The sequence below is a fragment of the Coffea arabica genome, chromosome 7e (genome assembly GCF_036785885.1).
Source record: "Coffea arabica cultivar ET-39 chromosome 7e, Coffea Arabica ET-39 HiFi, whole genome shotgun sequence".
Taxonomy (NCBI): Eukaryota; Viridiplantae; Streptophyta; class Magnoliopsida; order Gentianales; family Rubiaceae; genus Coffea; species Coffea arabica.
The window spans coordinates 881,052-895,824 of record NC_092323.1 but is presented as its reverse complement, the minus strand read 5'-3'; the positions used below and the strand labels follow the sequence as shown (position 1 = coordinate 895,824).

Genomic DNA, 14,773 nt, shown 5'->3' with positions numbered 1-14,773 from the left:
ACTTAAAATCTTTCATGGACTTTCTCTTCTAAGTTCTAACTTCAAGCCTAAAGAGAGTGGACGGCTTTCCAGGCCAAAAATGAAAATAATCTGTCACCAATCCGTCCCATTCAGATTAATGCTTTACTTTTTATGTGTTTATTTCTGGTTTCTGGGTTTCCTTTCCTTTTGTCGTGGGGGGTTGGGGGCTGATACGGAGGGGCTTGAAGAATCTGTATTCATAACTCACGTAGCAGGGGTCGCATTTGCAGGGCTGAATCTGAATGTGGTGGTGGTCTTCGACTTTTGTAGTGGCTTCGGAATGCAAAGGAAGCAACCATGATTATGTCTCCCTCCATTTTGTCTGAATAATCTAGTCTCCTCCTCCCCAGTCCCCACTCCAGTCCTCTGAATATTGAAGAGGAAATTCCTGGTATTGGTCGACACTGTTGTTGGCGACCTAGAAATAGCTAATCCTCGCCTTCTTTGCGGCCTACGTTGGTCAACAAACTAACTCATTCCATGCGGAAACGCGGGGACCGACCGACTTCTTGTGTTAGAGGAAGACATGGGGCCCAAATTTTTTGATTGTGTGAATGATTTTTTGGCCACCAAAATAAAGTTGAGTTAGCATCTCATTTTTTTCCCCGCAGAACAATCTCATTCTTAGAGTCCGAGTACATCAAAACTAATAGCATATCAAGTTAACAACCCCTTCCCCCAACCCCCACTAACAAAAGCAAAACTTTAGCACCAAAAATGAAACGTATAAATTTGATTGCTCCTCCGTAGTGATGCATGGACTGAAAATGTCACTTCATATGAAATGTATAATTTTTTTTTTTTCAATTACAGTTTCGAAAGAAAAATTAGTTGTTACTGCAAATCAAGTCAAGCGAAGAACACACACTCTTTTTTTTTTTGGCCGTTCGACTAGATTAAAGTGGTGCTCTGATATCTCATTTGAATTTTTTTCACTACAAGTGATATTCGAACCCCCGACCTATCTACGGTACAAAGATAGGTTTAATCCCTTTTTGTGATCACTGAGTTAAAACTCAATGAGTTTGTTTGGATAGAGAAAATTTGGAAAAAAAATTTTGCCTCACAAATTCCAATCACCTTTTTACCTTCCTAATCACTTTTTTATCTTACACACATCACATCACATCACAAAAAGTGCTACAGTAAACATCCCAAATGAATCATCCCAAAATTTGTGTTTTTTGTTTTTCACTTTTCGCACTGCAGTTGAATTTTAAGGCAAAAAAAAAAAAAAAAAAAAACCTCATGATCACTTGATTAATAATACTCTACCAACCAGCCTTGGTTCTAAGGACAAAAACAATCCTTTATTCATTTGGCAAGTTAGTCCTTTTATCGTTCCCAAATTTATACATTGGCCTTACGTTGCTTTAATTTAAACCCCGAATTCATGTTAGACCTCATAATTTGTTTGATCTCCAATCCATAACCAAAGTAGTATTAAATATAATTCTTGAAAACAACCATGGAAAAATGTCAAAGCATCATTATTATATTTTTCGAGAAGTATTAAATACCTGAGAAGTATATTTAGGTAGCATCTAAACTAAATTGAATAAAACACACAATCAAGGAGAGGTATGGTTTTCCATGGGGTAACTTTATGATACCTAAGATTTTCTTTAAATGCTACACAACCTTTTATTTCTCTCTCTCTCTCTCTTTTTTATCTGCTACTTGCTTTTGCTAGTAGTATTTCCAAATCAAACAAAGCTATTAACTTAGTGGGTAGGATTAGTGGGTCTAGCCGTCCAATTTGGTCTGGCCCCTCTATAAATGAAGGGTCACGATCTTGCAAAATAAATAACAAAAAAAAAAAAAAAACTTTCTAATAGTATACTACAAAGTAAACCTTACAGAAAGGACTAGCACAAGATGATCAAACCTTTTTGTTAAAATGGAAAAATGAAAAGTTTTAAAAAAAAATTTTGAAAAGAAAAGGGGCAGATGATCAAAAATGAGAAGAGCGTGGTCCACGTCATCAATGATGCCTCATCGCCATTGGGCATTAAAAAAAAATCGATCACCAGCAGTAGCCGACCACGTGCCAGATGCCACAGCAACGGCCCAGATTTCTCCACTTCCAGCCAATCGAATGGCTGAAAACTCGTCTCCGGGAACACATAGTTATCGGCAAACAAGGGTCCATATTTGGCCACGTATCACTACTGATCGCATTATTATAGCATTTGATCCAACGGACCTCAACATTCTCTCCTTGTCCAAAATTTCCTGAAATATCTCTCCCTCTTTTTGCCCCCCAAAAAGCCTCCCCGGAGCCGCCCCTGCGGCCACCGGATAAAATTTTCCGCCGATTATCCCAGTTTACAACTGGTTTCTGTAAAAATTTCAGAAGTCTTACTTCAAAGGTTCTGAGAGTCAAAAGGAAAAAAAAGAGAGAGAGAGGGAGAGAGAGAGAGAAAAAAGAAGTCAAAGGCTTTTTTCTTCTTAAATTCTTTTGTTTCCGCGGATGGGATATGTATCCGATTGTTGATTTCCCTAGTTCTTTAATCTTACACTACTGAAAAACTCCATAAAACTGATGGTATGTTTCAAGCTGTGCTATTCCTCTACTGCTGCTGCTTGTACTCTCTCAATCATTCATGATCGCTTCATCTGCAAGTTCTAAACTTTCACTCTCAAAGTTCCTTCAAAAGCCTTTTATTTTATTCACAGAAAAATCCCATTTCAGTGGAATTTCGGGAATGATAAAAAACTAAGCAGTCTTTTTAATTTCCTCCCATAGCTTCTTCTCTCTTTAATTATTGAAATAGTTCGCCACTCATAATTAACATCGGGTTTCTATCTGTAATCAGAGCCCAGCTGTGCCTTCCCAAGAGAAGCCTTTTTTTTTTTTTGCTTTTTAAATCCACCGAGACCTCCGCTTTACTCTCACTGCACTATATATTAGCGAATTAGAAAGGTAGCTTTTTTAGGGTTGGGACTCTTCTTCGAGCAAAATTAATAAAAAAAAAAAAAATCCAATCTTTGACCACTTTGCAACAATGGCTGATTCTGACAACGAGTCGGGAGGAAACAGAGATGGCAACAACCTCAGTGAAAGCTCTCCCAGAGAACAAGACAGGTTTCTTCCCATAGCGAACGTCAGCAGAATCATGAAGAAAGCTTTGCCTGCAAATGCGAAGATATCAAAAGATGCTAAAGAAACAGTTCAAGAGTGCGTTTCTGAGTTCATCAGCTTCATCACCGGAGAAGCCTCTGACAAGTGTCAAAGGGAGAAGAGGAAGACCATCAACGGTGATGATTTGTTGTGGGCCATGACCACTCTGGGGTTTGAAGATTATGTTGAGCCCTTGAAGATTTATTTGCAGAGGTTCAGGGACATGGAAGGGGAGAAGAGCGCCATGGCCGGACGGCAGGAGAAAGAAGGCGGCGGGGGGAATGGCAGCGTTGTGAATATGGGGAATTCTGGGGGAGGTTATGTAGGGGAGGGTGGCGGTGGGATGTATGGGGGTGCAACGGGGCTGATGATGGGGACAGCGCATCAGCAGCAGCAGCAGCAGCAGCATCAGCATCATCAGGGGCACGTGTACGGCTCTGGGGTATACAATCAGATGCCCGGTGGGGGGCCTGGAAAGGTTGGATCGGGTTACCTGGGATCCGGGTCATCCGCCCCAGGGAGGCCAAGGTAGGCAATACACTGTAGCAGATTGCCATTGCCTTGCCGGGGAATGATTGACAAATAGTAGTAGCAGGTGAAATGAAATTGGGAATGTTTTAATATTTTCTATATATGTTCAAAATGGAATATTATATAGGAATTGTTCCTATACATGTATAAGAAATATGTTGGTAGTATGAATGTACATGAGGATTTGATTCGAGTAAAATCTCTCGTTTTTTTCGGTTAGACGTGCGCCTTTGAAAGTTTTGTCAGACTGATGTAGAGCAGCAGTACTAAGGCAGTTCAGTTGGAGAGAGCCACGACACGACTACACGAGTGAGGTGGTTTGTGATTTATTACTTCCTTCAGTGCTCAAACCCCCAAAAAAAAAAAAAGATGTTATGGATTATTACCCTCGTAGTATTTTTACTTATTTGAGACTTATTCTGCTTCCTTGGCATACAAGTGAGATGTTATGAAGTACAAGAATCAAATCACATGAATAACTTCCTTTTGTTCTTCCCATTAGGTATCAGAATTGCAATGCCCTTTTTTCTTGGGGATGGACTCTGATTAACCTGCTGCTTACCATTTATTTAATTAGTACAAACTGATGGGCTTTGAAACCATACACTAGTAAACTTTTGGCTGCGGTTGTGGTTAGTGATTGCATTAAACGCGCACATGCGAAGCAATAAAAGGAAAAGGCCCCCCGGGGGGGGGGGGTGCCCATGATGCAAAGTCACTCGGTACAAAGTGCTTTCATTTTTTTCCTTCAATTTTGTTAATCTGGGAACCAAGTGGACCCTTGAGAGCTTGGCAAGTGTCAGCAGATAAAGATTGAATGATCATGGGTCTTTCCACGTCATTGTGGCTAAGCTTTCAAGTTTCAACTGCCAGTCGGGGAGGCACCACAATGATGAGAGGGCATTTTTTGGTGATTTTCTGCTTTCTTTTTTTTTTTACCGACGCACAAAGAAAATATTTTGAACGTGGATCGGCCCACTAGGCAGGCATAAAGAAGATAATTCATCTTCTTCTCCTGTCTTCGCTCTATCTATCTTAATCCAATGAAAGCTATGGAAGATATTTTATATTTACAAGACACGTGGCATCGAATCGGAGCAATTTCCTCTGGCCCCGGTGCGTTAGACAGTTCAAACAATTCGTTAACTCCTTGGACGAAAGAGAGTAAAATCTCAGCCATCTCCAAATCTTCAAATTGATTGAGCGGCGCAGCCAAAACCCATGAAAGATGAATCAAAACAACGAAATTCAATCCTGCCACCGGTCTTCATGTACTTTTTTGTAATCCCTGCGGTTGAAGGCACCGTTACGGTTGCGACCACACTGTTTAAATGCACCCCAACAAGAATTGGAATTGCTTTGGTCAACCCAACGACCAAATCCTATGATCCTATATCACCAATGGTATCAATGCCATCCACTCATATTCTACACACTTTTTTTTTACCGAGTGCTCCACTACCACAACCACAAGGTGGATCCATTTGTCCTGGGCAACTCAAGTACTGAACAGCTAGAGAAAAGTTGTTAAACTTAAAAATTAAAAACAAAATGATAACAACACACTGCTGACCAAGACATTGAGATAAAGCACCGAGTTTACGTCACAATTTCTAACTCATTTGTTTTCCACGTATTGTGCACTTCCACAGGTTTCGATTACCTATTCCGCAAGGTACGCCAGACATATCACCAAAAACCAAAAAGGGAATACAAGACTCGCTCCTTGTAAATCAAGAGCATCTATACTGCGGTAAAATGAGAAGAAATAACACTTAGCATAGCGACAAAATAAAAAATACAGTAATTCGCGAATTCTTTGTCGAAATCCAGTGAACGCCGCAGCTCAGTAGATCGTCCCGACCAGAGCCTGGAGAGGTTCAACTTCAGACTTTTGTCATAAATTTGCATGTGATATACGACATCCTAATCTTGGAAACAGAGATCGCCCAACCTACCCACCTTCCCTAAAGAAGAACATGGAGAACAGAATAGAGAGTAGTTGCATTGGCAAAGCGTAATGAACGCAGAGTACGGATGTTAATCCAGCATGATGCTCCCGACACACAACAACACAGTTAAACATCTATTGATACTCCACTAAGGTTCAGTTATTTAGCCCAAAAAAGGCCATGGAAACAAGAAAGAAAATAAAACTCCTACAATGGTATGGGTTGTACATAACAGGGTGCGATTTTAAGCAGATACAAAGGAGGCAACTATGGGGGGATCCCAGGATACACAAGTTTGCCAGTGAAATGAACGCTAGAAAATAGATTACAACTACCTTAACAATCAGAAGCACGAGACTACAAAGAAAGAAAAACGTCAGTCACAAAAGGCTTTACCATTATATCTCTGTGGTCATTTCCTATCTAGATTCTCAGGCCACAACATCTTGGCTTGAAGGCTGTCTTTCATCTTTTTCAGCATCACCCTCGTCTTCCTCATCATCTGCTTCATCAGCTAGTTTTGTAAGCTCATCCTGGATCATGAGCTTTATAGATGATTTTCTGGGCGTGAGATCTGTATTGAATTTCTTGGCTGAAAATAATGAGAATACCAATTTGGTCATCCAAAAAGAGAGAACTCCTCACTGAAGAAAGGATCTTTTCCTAAACTGTCTTGCAGAATGAATCTACCACAGTCACACTTAAACACTTGTTTATGTAAGTATTGAGTTCATGTGCAGTTATTCTCATCACCCTCCAAGGCCTAAGTTGTGATGTTCTATCAAATCCAGGAGCTACAGATACAAATAGCAAGGGAGAGGCCAAGTTACAGATTGCACCCCCAATTTTGTTATGACCAAAGGGCAATCTCCAAATCAGTGACAGTTTTCAAATGGATGCTAAAGAACACTAGCATTTGCAAATAATTCCCACCTTACTTGATTCACCCACCCACACCCACAGAAGTCAAATTTTCAGAAAAATAAATGAAAAGAAAAGAAAATAAACCTAGTACCAATATTCTATGAACAAAAAGGGCATGTAGGATGACATCAAATTAAAAATAATGAACACTATAATACAAGGAACCATACCAAGTTGCTTCAAAATGTCAGTAAACGTAGCCTGCAGATGCAACAGATAGATGAAACAGAGTGAGCCAAAGCATCAATGAGGAATAGCACAAACGGCTACACGAAAATAAACCCCCAAGGCAGCAGCTAAAAGAGTAGATGAAGATCAGATACTCACCGTGTTAAAGTCAACCTCTTTAAGAATTTCACAAATCGCCTTTCTGAGTGCAGCATCGCTCGGCTTCAATTTTTCTTCTTTAGGCTTTTCTCTCCCTTTGTCAACCTTTTTACCTTCAAGGAGACCAAAAAACCACAAAACCAGATATGTAAATTTTGAAGGGGAAAATTGTAATTTTTCAACTTCAACGTGAAATTTGTGAATTTTTCTTTGGTAATTCAGCATGTAGGTGATGCCAATAATGGAAACATAATTTGGGAGTACACCAAACAGATGACATAAAGGTGGTAGTGCAGTTTGGCAATATTAACTAAATCACAAGGTGCATGTAATATCAACACTACACACACGCCAGACAAACGACTTCATAGGATTCATTGACTTTAAAAAATGCATACAAGGCAAAATATGAGTCTTACCAGTACTCTCTTTGGACGCAGATTTCTTGGCAGTTGAGGTCCTCTCCTTAGCATCTACTTCCATTGTCTTCTTCTTTGAGGACACCTTTGGGCTGGAAATGGTTTTTTGAGTGACCTTCGAACGACTTGGTGGTGTCTTGGAAGGTGTGGATTTGGATGGTGGACTCGACTTTTTAGGTGTAGAAACTCTTTTACTCTTAGAGCTTCCTGCAGAGTCCTCCTTTGTTGGTGCCTTCTTAGAGCCATGCTTGTCCTTTCCTTTTTCCTCCTCAGAATTAGCTTCAGACTCATGTTCCTTGTCACTTTCAGCTTGATCAGACAACTCATCATCTGATTTTTCTGGTACACCATTAGCATTCTCCTCCTCATCTGCTTCCTCCTGTTCCTCTTCTTCTTCCTCTACTTCTTCTGATTCGTCTTCCGATTCAGACACATCCTTTTTCTCGCCTTTTTCAGATGCAGTGTCAGTCTTTTTTCGACTCTGATGTGTATTTCAAAAAAAAAAAAATAGAATGAATATGAGGTAATAAGCTCTTATTTCCTTTTGTTTTTCTATTTCTTGGTTTTTTAGGAGTGTGCCATAGACACTGGGAGAGAATTACAGTCACTTGTTTAGAATTTGTCCACATGCAAATGAAGGCATCTAAGATCAATGTAGAGATAGAATCTACTATACATGGTGAAAAGAGCCCCGAGTAATCTAAGAAGAAAACAGTGAACACGAAAATTGAACCCAACCCAAATTAAGCAACTGGTAAAGAAATGCCTAAGCAAAGAAACAAGACAATTGTATGCCTCCATACCATGTTTGAAAGCCATCATTAAAAACAAATATCATCTTTTTAATTAATCTAACGCTTAAAAGGAATAACTACTGCATACCTATGCTGCCCCAAAGAACTGCATTTAAACAGAAATAAATCCATGAACCACTATTATCAAACCCAATAAATTTACCCTGTGCAGAAATATCATGCTTGTATTGGACCAACATGGAAAAAACGAGTGTCCCCAACCTCAACTCTGACAGCAAACAAAAATTTATTATGGGTTGCAGTACAGCTACTTAAAAAGTGATTTAAAGGCAGAAACTTTGAATTACAGATGTCAAAACCAAGGTGGCGAAACTTAAGCCAGAGACCAGTTACAAGTAGAACCTTGTTCCTACTTTTCAAGAACTAACAAGAGCTGAAGCATTCCTCTTTATACCAGAGAGTCAATACCTTAGCTGAGCTTTTTGAAGGTGTGCTTCCCGTTGCAGATCCACTACCTTTACTGACCCTCTTTCGCTTCTTCCCTTTACTTGACTGATCAACATACAAAGGATATAAGATGAGAAACATAACAGGAAAGAAAATTACGATCCTCATCTCTTGATGAGAGAAACAAAAGTTCCTCTTTAGAGTTAAAATTTTAGGGGGGAAGTCAAGGCAACCAACCAGTTCCTTGTCAGCAAGCAACTCATCAGATGTAGCATGAGGAGCCTCCAAAAATTCTATTAACTTTACAACAATATCTTCCTGTACAAAGAATTCAATCAAATTGAAGCTTGTGCATAAGAGATGCAATGCATTAAAATTACAAATTTTGCAACATAGGCAACTTCATTATAGCACCCAAACAAAAACTATGACCGAGTGCTTGGAATCAGTGAATTGTCAGTGAATTGAACCTCGTTTCAAATAGAAATATCCAAATGATTGATGTTGCAGTTGAAATGAGAACAGATGTACTTCTCAAAATGAAATAAATGTCTTCTGTAGATCTTGGGCACTGCTATTACAATACTCGCAAAAGATTCCAACAGAAAGAGCAACACAAACAAAGAAACAAACCTTCCTTGTATTAGTCTTCACAACTGGTATATCGAGCACATCACATATCTCCAACAATTTCTCTTTCACACACTTGTCCAACTTTTCTTTTACTTTTATTTTTTGTTTTTCCTGCAAGTATAATCATATTTAAGATGCTTCAAGATTTCATATCATGTGAAATAGAAGAAATAAGTGACACTATGTTTGCTTACCTCATTATCATGCCAAACAAAGCCAGAAAACCGTGAAATGTTACTCTTGATCTGAGTTGCCTGCACTAGAAAAAAATTACAATCATAACAACAGAGTTGTAGTCAACTGAAACAAACACAACATGCACAATAATGTATAATGTCAAGGTAGTTGCAGGTAATCATCAAAAGTTGCATGACAGAGAGTGTGATCAAGTGGTTGAGCAAGTCAGTATCCTGATAAAACATTTCATAATATCTAATGCTCATCCTATATCTATTTCCTCTCTTTATAGCTTTCAGGGGCGGGTGTATGTGGAATCCTTACCAATATAGAAGGTTCTTTTGAGAACATTTTGCAAAGGATGTGAACACAGAAAATGTGCGAGGAAAAACCAATTTTTGATCAGATCAATTCAAATTCTCAAATTTCACTTTTTAATACAATGATAATTAGTAATAAATCATCCAAAGGACCATTCCATTGATTTACAACACTTTTATGGACTATAGAATCGAAAGGTTAGTCACAGAAAATTTACCAGGCTATCAAGTAACCACCTCTAATCAGTATATATATTTGCAGCTGGGAAATGATTAGCAACACAAATGTTAGCTCCAATCACAAATATAGTTAGAAATCTAAACAGTTTATTCCACTGCAACAATTGCAACAATTTTTTACTCTACAGCACAGTCCTCTGATTACCATATGTGTAGGATAAAACGTAATAGTTTTGCAGAACTGTTAAGATATGCATCCCAAATATTAAGCTTTTTTTTTTGGGGGGGGGGGGGGATTTGGAGGGGTTGGATTCCTATTGACACGGTCGGTCTGGAAGTGTCCAAACTCGAGTTAGTAAATTAGCTATCCCATGACACTTAGATGGACACCCAGATGTATCTGATATTATCCACGCAACTTACTAAAGCAGCAGAGAAAAGTTGTCAAAGCAAGGTATCAAATGAGCCAAACCAAGAGACAGAAATAATGCAAAATTCAATTTATGAAACATCACCTTTCCTCTCCTCCCAAACAGTATTGTATGCAGCAACTTGAAAGTATCATCACTCTTCTTCCTTGCTAATTTGTATGCCACTGGAACAGAAAATAGGGTTTAGATAATGGCTTTAAATTCAACTGTTCTTTTCAGCTGCATAGCAGGCATACCAGAAAAGTATATATTAATAACTGTAAAAGTGACCTTTCTACGATTTTCTACAAAAAAATCCCTCCTAATAACCAAATACAGGGATAGATTTAAAACAACTATTCATCAATTTCCATTAAAGGGAATCAAAGCCATTTCAGAACCCATGTTGGCCATCTTTTCATGCCAATAACCAGTGAACCAAAATCCAGACATAGTGTAATTGCAACTAGCAGCTGCCTCCACACTTCCAGCTGCTTTCTAAGCACAATGCGCCACAGCCAACAAGCTGCAAGATCAGTCTTTAAGTCATCATTTTAGGACCTCCCCCTTCCACAAGAAGCCAGTGGTCAGGGGCCACACCCTCGTCAATGTCAACAAGGCTTTTTTTGGAATAAAGGATATTGTTATTAGGCAGCATTTGCGTGGCTGCATACAGAGTGAGGTTGATCAAATCAAATAAACCAGTAAGCTTTTGAGTGCCTACAGGACACAAATTCTTGACCAGGCAGATGAAGCCTGTCAAGATCTTCCATAATAGTGCTGTTGTGGTTCTTACTCTTGTTGTGCTGTTAAAGACAGTCTGATTTATGCATCAGTCAGATGGCGTCCTAGATGGATTGAGGAAGGATAGGTTGTCACTGGTGCAGCTATGTTGTCATTCAGACCCAGAGGAGGAGAGTGCACAATGCCATAGTTCATAAAAATTTGTATCTGTGGTATAGACTTGGCTTTTGTGCAGGGAGGTTAACACGTCTTTTGAGATGAATACTGGCCTAGATAGCAGTACACATTTTTTTACTAAGAAAAGCACAAGCATTCAGAATACTCATATTACTAAATTTGAAATTTGAACTTCCACATTCCCTAGCACAAAGTTTTAGGCACAAATTAGAATCAAAACATTGACTACAAGATTGATATACTTAGGGCCCATTTGGGGGTTGCGATGACTTATCAAGAAGCACTTCATTAATAGAACTTATTGTCAAAGTACTTATTAAGTGGTAAATCATATTGTTTGGATGCATACTTGCCTAAGTACTTTTTCTATTTCACAATACATATTTTTGAATTTCTAACATATTTATCTCTTAATTTAGTTCAAAATTTATAATAAAATTGTTAAAGTTAATTTTTTATTTTTGAACATAAAAGTTGCTCTAAAAGCACCAATTTCAAGCTTATGCCAAAACTGCTTGAATGGCCAAGAGTTCTACTCCTAAATTCTATGAAAGATGCTCACCAAACCACAACCAAAAATGGGGCCTTAGTACCCCTGTCTACCCACCACTTAGAGTGGCTGTAAAGCACCAAATAGGAGACCAATATCAGGCAGGTACATATTCCTGGATGCTCTAGTTTTGCTGAAAATTGGTACATAATTTACATAGAAAGTCTGTTTGTTGAGCGTATGCCTACAAGAATGTTAGAAACAAACCAAACAGTAACTCCACCCATTAAAAGTACAAAGAAAAAAATGATCTGCGTATAGACTTTTGAGAATTGTCTGTTGTGGCAAAGTCAATTAGAAGGCAAAGAGTCTTCGTAAAGATTCTCAAAATTGCACACTCCAGGGCAACGACAAAAACCTTAGTCCTACAAATAATCTTTTACCAATTTCTGATGTAACTAACCTATGGCCAGCGTATTTTCTTCAATAACCAAACTTTGCTTAAGCAACTGTTTCATTGTTAAGTTCTAACCAATCATCCCAACACTGTCCCTATGCTCTCATGTCGAGCAGCGATATACCATGACTGATAACTATGTTGAAACTCCTTGTACCACAATAACAAAGAGACCATTTATCCATATTTTGGAGAAGCATCCATCTATGTGACTAAATAGACAAGGACGAGAAAATTCCAAAAAGAAAAATGCTTTGAACCCAAGTAGTAGATAACAGATAGACATCCATTACAATTGGAAACACAAAACAGTTTACATACAACTTTTAAAAAAAAAAAAAGCTTAAATAAAACATATCAAAATTGAGTGATAGTTGAGACAATAAATCCACCATAGACAAGCAATTTATAGCATTTAAGATATTCTCCCGGCATACCAATGGTTCAGCACTTACTAGGAGCAGTAAGATTTCATTTAGATTTGGGCTACTACCAACATTCCACATAATCCAACAACCAAAAAGAGGGAGCTGACTATGAAATTAGATTGATGGGCCAATTAGAAGTAGATAGTTGCATCACAGCAGGCAAGTATCTTTTGCCCGGTTAAAGGGTTGCATATTGCTCCCATTAGAAAGAAAATGACAAGCACGTTTATTGAAAATAAAGATTTGCAAATGCAAGCAGAATAGAAATTGTCTAGAAATATACCATTAGGGATATCTTTTAGAGCAGTTCCATGACCCTGGATAACAATTAAAACACAAAGTAAATCTCCAAGCAAGAACGTAAATTAAAAAACAAAACTAATGTATTTTTCCCTCTAAGCCAACAAAACACAGAAATAACAGGAAAGGGGGATGAGAACCTTTTCAATACGGAATTCTTTGGCACCTTCATTGTCAATTGCTGCCACCAGCCTCTCTACAGATTTCCTTTCACGTACAGGCCGTTCAATTGCAGGAGCAGCAGGAGTTTTTGGCTCCTCTTTCTTTTTCTTTTCCACCTCCTTTTTCTTGCTTTTGTCCTTTTCCCCAGAAACGGGCTTTCTTTTTGAACGCTTTTTTGAACCTTTCTGCTCTTTAACACTTTCTCTATCCTCTTTAACATCTTCCAAGTTTTCCTTTTCCTCTTTCAATCCGTCAACTTCTGCTTCAACCTTCTCCTCCTCATTCTCTTCATTCACTTTAGTGCCTGCATCCTCTTCCACCTCCTCACCCTTATTCTCTTCATTTCCTTCTTCCACTTTGCCCTCTTTTTCTTCTCCCTCAAATTCTTCTTTCTTTTCTTCAGTTTCTTCACCTTCTTTGTCTACATCCATTTTCTGATCCTCAACATTCTCATCATCTTTCTTGTCCTCTTCCATTTCAGTTACTTCTTCTTTTTCCACCTTCTCTGCCCCTGTTCCACTCTTTTCCTCTGGAGCAGCTTCCCCATTTGCTGTGGCCTCTGCTACCTCAGGCACAGCATCTTCCTCTCCCATTTCAAATAAACTTCAAACAAATACTCCAAACCAAAAATCCAGCCTTTGCTCAACAAGGGGCAAAAACCAACAAAATTAATTAATAAACAGCACATACGCACAAAATCAAATGAGGAGAATATTGAGTTAAACACAAAAGGAGAAGGGAAAAAAAGGCATAAAAGCAGTAATTCATAACAAATGCAGCACAAACTTTGCAGAAAAGTTAACAGGCGCATGCATTAAAAAAATAAATTTGTAGGTACAATCTGCGCACAAAAAAGAGCGCGTATTATTAGCCAATCAAGATCTACAGTATCAACAGGACAGTAACTAAATACAAACACAAAGAAAAAGCTCAAAATTTCACTAATGAAGTAACAATATCATCAAAAATTAACAAATTTCCCAAATTGAGTTACCGAAAAACCCTAAGCTGCACAAAGTCCCAACTTTACACAAAAAATACCGGCAAATAACTAATTGAGAGGAAAAACGAGCAAAATACTTAAAATTTGAACACAAATTACGAGTAAGAAAAGGGGAAAAATGAACTCACGGTGATTATTGAGCTCGCTTTGATAACCGAGAAGCTGTTCGAGTTGCACTCTTCACTCTCTCTCTCTCCCTCTCTCTCTAGCTATCTGCTTTCAACGATTTCACACTTCGAGCATTAGTGCTGGGTGCACCTTTTCGGGACTGTGAATTTATACTCCGGACTTCAATTCCGGATTTAAAATACGGTTTTATGCCATGTCGGACTGGAGTGTCAGTGACACTGGGCGGAATTTCAAATCGGGAACTAAATCGACGGCATTGATCTATTTACGAGTAGAGCCTGAAAATGACCGGCCCAGATTGGATATTCGGTTTACAATTTAGAAGATTAGGTTGATATTTTAGTACCTCTAATAATATAAAACGAAAATAATTTTAGCTTGCCTTTTAGTTGTTTTGCAAATAAGAACGGACCTGATGATTCCATTTAAATTGCGTTTTCAGAAGTAATTTATTTTTTATAAAAAAAAACTATACAATACTTTCACAAAAGAATGCAAAACAGTAGTTGAAAAAACATACTACTTAAAAACAAATTTCCAAATAAAAGGCAACCTAAAATAGGGTATTTCAATACCCATTATTCATAAAACTATTTATAATGACATTATATACTTTTTATGATGTGATTTATGTGAGATAAAATAGTAATTAAATAGATAAAA

At 38.2% G+C, this 14,773-nt stretch overlaps 2 protein-coding genes across 2 annotated transcripts; one reads left to right on the top strand and one right to left on the bottom strand.

The window, feature by feature from the left end:
• The first annotated feature begins 2,254 nt into the window (after positions 1 to 2,254).
• Positions 2,255 to 3,895, top strand: LOC113691112 (nuclear transcription factor Y subunit B-3). The gene has a single exon (XM_027209316.2). It carries the CDS (start codon positions 3,030 to 3,032, stop codon positions 3,675 to 3,677), a length of 648 nt encoding a protein of 215 aa, XP_027065117.1. The 5' UTR covers positions 2,255 to 3,029; the 3' UTR covers positions 3,678 to 3,895.
• A 1,846-nt stretch (positions 3,896 to 5,741) lies between these two features.
• Positions 5,742 to 14,271, bottom strand: LOC113690047 (DEK domain-containing chromatin-associated protein 4-like). The gene is made up of 12 exons (XM_027207866.2): positions 14,110 to 14,271; positions 12,957 to 13,614; positions 12,800 to 12,833; positions 10,326 to 10,405; positions 9,328 to 9,387; positions 9,134 to 9,244; positions 8,738 to 8,818; positions 8,522 to 8,605; positions 7,299 to 7,779; positions 6,880 to 6,992; positions 6,723 to 6,753; positions 5,742 to 6,220 (listed from the first exon to the last, which is right to left on the bottom strand). The coding sequence occupies exons 2-12, from the start codon at positions 13,569 to 13,571 to the stop codon at positions 6,060 to 6,062; spliced, it is 1,851 nt and encodes a 616-aa protein (XP_027063667.1). The 5' UTR covers positions 13,572 to 13,614; positions 14,110 to 14,271; the 3' UTR covers positions 5,742 to 6,059.
• Between the last annotated feature and the right edge of the window lie 502 nt (positions 14,272 to 14,773).